General features: G+C 54.1%; 1 protein-coding gene across 1 annotated transcript; it reads left to right on the top strand.

Moving 5' to 3' along the window:
- Positions 1 to 225: 225 nt before the first annotated feature.
- OXTR (oxytocin receptor) lies at positions 226 to 5,972 on the top strand (the record flags this gene model as incomplete). The annotated part of the gene is made up of 2 exons (XM_080625544.1): positions 226 to 1,150; positions 5,725 to 5,972. The coding sequence occupies 2 exons, from the start codon at positions 226 to 228 to the stop codon at positions 5,970 to 5,972; spliced, it is 1,173 nt and encodes a 390-aa protein (XP_080481670.1).

Below are 5,972 nucleotides of genomic sequence, written 5' to 3'. Positions count from 1 at the left end.
AGCCGGCGGACAGCCCTCAGCCCAGGGCACGGGCAACGGGACGGGGACAGGGACAGGGACGGACGGGCGCTCCGAGGAAAGAGGCAGAGCAGCTCTGCCCGCCGAGGTGAGCACCGGCGAGGAGAGCCGCAGCGGGGACACGGCTGCCTCAAACGGGGACGCGTTCGCAGAGGATCTGCCACCCACCCTCTCTGCTACCAGGCTCTATGTGGGACGGAGCTGGCCATGGAGAAGTTGTACTTCGCGGGGAGCAGCATATGGACCATCAACAGCTCTCTGGGGAACGGCAGCCTCCGCATGGAGAACCAGACCTCCGGGAGGAACAGCACCACAGACCCCCTGAAGAGGAATGAGGACATGGCCAAGGTGGAGGTGACAGTCCTCTGCCTCATCCTGTTCCTCGCCCTGACCGGCAACCTGTGTGTGCTGCTGGCCATCCACACCACCCGGCAGAAGCAGTCCCGCATGTACTTCTTCATGAAGCACTTGAGCATTGCTGACCTGGTCGTGGCCATCTTCCAGGTGCTGCCCCAGCTCATCTGGGACATCACGTTTAGGTTTTACGGGCCAGATTTCCTTTGCCGTTTGATCAAGTACTTGCAGGTAGTGGGGATGTTTGCTTCCACCTACATGCTCTTGCTGATGTCCCTGGACCGGTGCTTAGCCATCTGTCAGCCGCTGCGGTCTCTGCACAGGAGAGCGGACCGGGTCTCTGTCCTCCTCACCTGGCTGCTGTGCCTGCTGGTCAGCATCCCACAAATCCACATATTTTCTCTGAGGGATGTAGGGAATGGGGTTTATGACTGTTGGGCAGATTTCATCCAGCCCTGGGGACCTAAAGCCTATGTCACCTGGATAACCCTGATGGTCTACATCATCCCTGTGTTGATGCTGAGCATCTGCTATGGCTTGATCAGCTTCAAAATCTGGCAGAACGTGAAGCTTAAGACAGCTCATGGATCCAACATGAGCTCCAGCTCCCACAGTGGGACAACATTTGCCAGGGTCAGCAGCACCAGGCTCATCTCCAAAGCCAAGATCCGGACAGTCAAAATGACCTTCATCATAGTGTTAGCTTTCATAGTGTGCTGGACTCCCTTTTTCTTTGTGCAGATGTGGTCTGTGTGGGACACGAATGCTCCACAGGAAGGTATGTCCTCTCCCTTTCCATAGCCCTGTGTTTGCATGGACTGCTTAGCTCAGTGGCCGCAGGGACACCAGCAGCAGACTCACAGGCTGCAAGTGGCAGCCAGAACCTCTGCTCCAGGCTGGGTCTCAGGGGGCTGGGAGGAAGGCAGGAAAAGGTCCTGAACATGGAAAACCCACCCGACAGGCAGCAGTGGCTGTGCCTGAGCTTCCTCCGGGGAAGCAAGTGCTGGCTGAGCCCTGGCAGGTTCAGGGCCACCACAGCTCGGGGCTGGTCAAGCTGTGTGGTTGTGGTGGCCAGGGAGGTTTTTCACTGTCCCCGGGTGCGTGAGCTCAGCCCTCTGGGGTGCTCTGGGGTCTGTGGTGGTTTGATTGCCCGCCCGGGTGCTGGCATGAGCCAGGAGAAAACAGCAGCATTAGTGCCTGACTTTTCTTCTTGTTGTTTTGTCCTCACTGACTTCTTTGCTTTCAACTCTTTTGCCCTCTTTTCCCTCTCCTCTCGTTTCCATCCACCCTGGACCATGCTGCTGTTACTTTATCTCTGACCAGAGCATGGTTTGTGCAGAAAGCCACTGATTTATGAGCAAAGGTTTTTCCTAAAGGATGTGGTGTCACCGATTTGTCATTTCTTACACTTGGTGCTGGCTGCTGCTGTCATCACTAAGGTTGAAGCAGAGCAAAATATATTCAGTCTCATGCGCTTGTAAGTGTGTGCAAGTGCAAGTCTGTGCTGTCACTCGGTGAAGGTGCCTGATGGTCCCTCTGCACCTGCAAGGAAAACTGCTCGGGAAAGCTTAGAAGACAAACTGCACAACTTTGTGAGGTGGGAGAAAGGGAAAAAAGTGCCTCCAGGGGCGGCAGTTCTTTGGGATGCTTACCAAGCTCAGCAGAGATGCTGACTCTGGCAATGCCAAAGAGGGGTGAGGAGCTGCAGCCCCCTCCTGGCTCCCCCAGCAGCCCTGCCACAGCAAAGGGCTTCACAGTGTAGGGCACAGCTCGCTTACACTATGAACTCTTTTCCCTTCTTTCAGCCATGAGCTATAACGCTCACCCTTTAACCCTATCTGTGGAGAACCTGATGTCTCTTGCAGTCCGCGCACGTCTTTGTCTTCCTGGGTTAAAGCTGATAGGAGCCAGGCAGGCTTCCTTCGCCTTTCTTGGGCCTCTCTGCTCTTTTGTTTTAGGCGGAGAAGCACAGCTCTTTAAGCCTCCCCTACGTGCACCAGGCAGCCGTCTCGTTTTCCACCTGATTTCGCCTGTTTAAACTTCTAGTTTTCAGCTCACCCCGGGGTGAAGCAGCGTCTCTCCCCTTTGCTGTATTTGAAACCTGCAATCTAGAGGGCTTTTCCCTGACTCATCAGCAAACAGACCTCTGCTGCTCTGCTGATTCCTGTGGCGCAGAGCAGGGGGTTGGCTGGGGTTCACAGATCGCACCCTACATGCTGCTCCGGGAAACTTTCCTTTCCTCACCCTGTGCAACCGGCCCTGTGATGCTTTTCCTTTTGATTTGCTGTTAGGTTGAGAGGAAAGCTCCAGCCCTGCCGAGTGGCAACAAACTCCCCTTTCCATTGCTTGGGAGCCCGTGTCTGCCATAAAGGATGGGACTATTGCCACAACATTTGCTGGAGGCTTTCATGGCACAGGGAGGAAAAGCCTTGTTGATATTGTGGATCGCAAATGCCAGGAGACTCCAACCCTTCCTCCCGGGCCCACCCTCCTCCTCACTGTCTGCCCAGAGGCGTGAGGGGATGGCAGGGTCAGACCTCTCTGCAGAAGAAAGGGGCTTTGCCTGCAGCATTCCAGACAGTGTTGTCCTGCATCCCGCATCTCTTTTCCTCTGCACCGAGGCTCAGGCTGCCTTGGCTGGGCAGTGTGGTGGGGTGCCTGATAGAGGTGTACCCAGCAGGAAGGGAGTTTGGCTGTTTCTTATCTTGTAGGCTTTGCAGCATGCATGGGCATAGCATCAGAGAGGAATGGAAGGTGGTGGACAGGGTGCTCAGGCACCGGCAGGCTGCACCCTGGGAGATGATGTGCAGATCACAAAGGCTGTGTGAGGGAGGGTAACCTACTTAGAAAACGTTTAGTTTTGTCCACGTAGGGTGTCATCAAGAGTGTCCCTGACAAGGAGAAGTCTGTTTATGCCTTACTGAATCCTAATTAATGCTGAGCAGGAGCCCTGCGGTTTTGTATGTGTTGCATCCTGGAGCGTGGTGAGGTGCAGATCTTGGGCATTAGCAGAGGGATGCACGGTGCTTGGTCTGCCATGGGTACAACTCCAACACTGCTCAGGGCTGTGCTTTCACCTCTGCAGGGTGAGAAGTCTGCTGCAGTTCAGCATGTGTTGGGGGTAGAGACAAGACTGTAAAGAAAACAAACAGAGGAAGCCCTCCTTTCTGAGCTAGCAAAGTAGTGGTCAGAGAGGTGTCACTCTGCTGATACTGATCCAGTAGCTTTATGCACGAGTCCTCATCACTTCACAAAACAGCTTCAGTGAAATAAGGCAAGTGAGGCACAGAAGCTGCACCCCTGCCCCTGCTGTGCCAGTGTCAGGATGGGGCTGGGGTCCCATGCTGCTGCCCACCTGCCTGGCCCCAATCCTTCTCTCCCCCAGCCCTGCTGTCGCTCTGCCTTGCACCCCAGTGATCTCCACCTTTGCTGGCCATGCAAACCTACAGCCCCTGTAAGTGTGGGTTGGAGCTGCAGGTTATGGTTCGGGTGCCAGCTTCAGCACCAGGGATCCTTCATAGACCGTTGGTTAGAGCGAGGTTTCTGTCGTGCGCACCTTACAGATAAGATACGTTACATGTGGCATTTTGAGCTTTGAGTCAGAGTTGGCTTAAAGCATCCATGAAGATAATAGCAAGGCTGTGAAGCAGCGTAACTGTTATATTGATCCTTTAATCTTGGCAGCTGGTGTCCTCAAACGTGGGCTGTGAGTGATGGCAGCTATATCTGTTTGTGGGAATTAGTGAACAATCCTCAGTTCATCTCTCTGCTGTAGCAGCGTTGGCAGCAGAGGTCCCACTGCACTTCCTTGGCACAGCCTTCTGCCTCCGCTGATCCTTCCTGACAGCAGGACATCCACAGACCCACACAGGGGGATGTGCAGAGCATGGAGAGAGGGAACATATATACGGGACGGAGCTTGCTCTTTGCAGCACCTCTCAGGGCTCTCTGGCAGTCCTGCCAGAGTAGGGGGACATCCATACTGAAAACCTGCCCTGCTGTAAGTTCCATGAAATTCAGTTTATCTCCTGCAGAGAGGGAAGAGCCGTCAGCAGTGGCTAGGGTTTTTTTTAGTGGGTAGAAATGCTGTGATGTATTTCAGGTCCTGCGCCTAGGATTTGTAAACCATTCCCCATGGATTTCCTTTAGCGTTTGCTTGAAATTAAAAGTGGCTGGACCAGACATCGCTAGAGCAGGAATTATGCATGAGTTGGCTAAAGGTGAATCTGGAATGTAGCATTCATTAGTCACACTTCTTCTCTAGTTTAAAAACTGCAAGTGAAGTTTTGCAGAGGCAGAAAGGGACCAGAAACAGCCAAACACATATACTCATCCTTACTGCTGGTGTCCCCTGAGAGCACAAGGAGATGAGAGGATGGGCAGAATAAAAGCTCTGTTCCCTGCTCCTGTCTGACTGCCATGAGGGTGCGAGTCCCACCATCCCCTACTCAGCTGATGATGCTGATCTGACCTCTCCGGTGGGACAGTTGAGTACTTTGGGCTGGGAATGAAGAGCAGCAAGAGGCAGGGACTGGAGGTCCTGGCACTATGCTGTCACCATCCCCAGCAGCACGCTTGCAGCCAGGAGCCGTTGCCATGCTCCCAGGCTTCATTACTGAAATGGGAATGGCTGTCATTTTCCCTGGCAGAGCATCATATGGGAAAAACTAATCTGGGGGAAAGAAAAACTCTGCTGGTCACCAGGGCTGGGATAGCACTGGGCAAAGATGCATGGATGGGGCAGGGCTGACAGGCACTGTCCTGTTGGCTGGGTTTTGGTGGTGGGAGAGCCCAGGAGCAGGGGATGCTCTGGGGCCGGGGGAAGAGAGTGTCTTCCCCACAGCCTGAGCAGATGGAAGCTGCCAGTCTGCCCCGAATTAGCTGCTGGTGGGAAAAATGTTTGTTCCTGTCCTACTCTTTGCCATAGCAACTCCAAGAGGCCATGCTCACTCCTCCCCACTTTAGGCATGATAAGGGCAAATTGTGCAGGTGATGCTGGGGGCATCTCTTCCTCTTGTGAGGCATTTCTAGGGTAGTGCCTCTGCATAGGCATTCTAGGTAATCTCCTAGGTAATCCTAGGTAATTCTAGGGTAATCTAGGAAATGCAGCCTTTCTGGGGGAAAAAACCTTTAAACCCAAGTTGCCTAAACCAAAACTTGCTTCTCTCTTCTTATTCACCATCTCTTCTTTACCAGTGCATCAACCACGATGTTCCTACAGTCAGGGCAGCCCAACCCTGGCATGGGAGGATGTGTCATGCTGGTGGTGTGTGCCTGGTGCCTACCTCCCTAGGGTGCTGGCTCTCACCGTCCGCACCGTGCCCTAATGCCGATGTCCTTTCTGCCTTGCAGCCTCCCCCTTCATCATCGCCATGCTCCTGGCCAGCCTCAACAGCTGCTGCAACCCCTGGATCTACATGCTGTACACGGGGCACCTCTTCCACGACCTGATGCGACGGTTCCTCTGCTGCTCCACGCACTATCTGAAGTCGCGGCCGGCGTGTGACCTGAGCGTCAGCAAGAAGAGCAACTCCTCCTCCTTCGTCCTCAGCTGCAAAAGCACGAGCCAGAGGAGCTTCATGCAGCCATCCATGATGTGA

The sequence above is a fragment of the Psittacula echo genome (assembly GCF_963264785.1).
Source record: "Psittacula echo genome assembly, chromosome: 9".
NCBI lineage: Eukaryota > Metazoa > Chordata > Aves > Psittaciformes > Psittacidae > Psittacula > Psittacula echo.
Note: the sequence above shows the minus strand (reverse complement) of the source record. Positions and strands in the feature narration are given on the sequence as shown.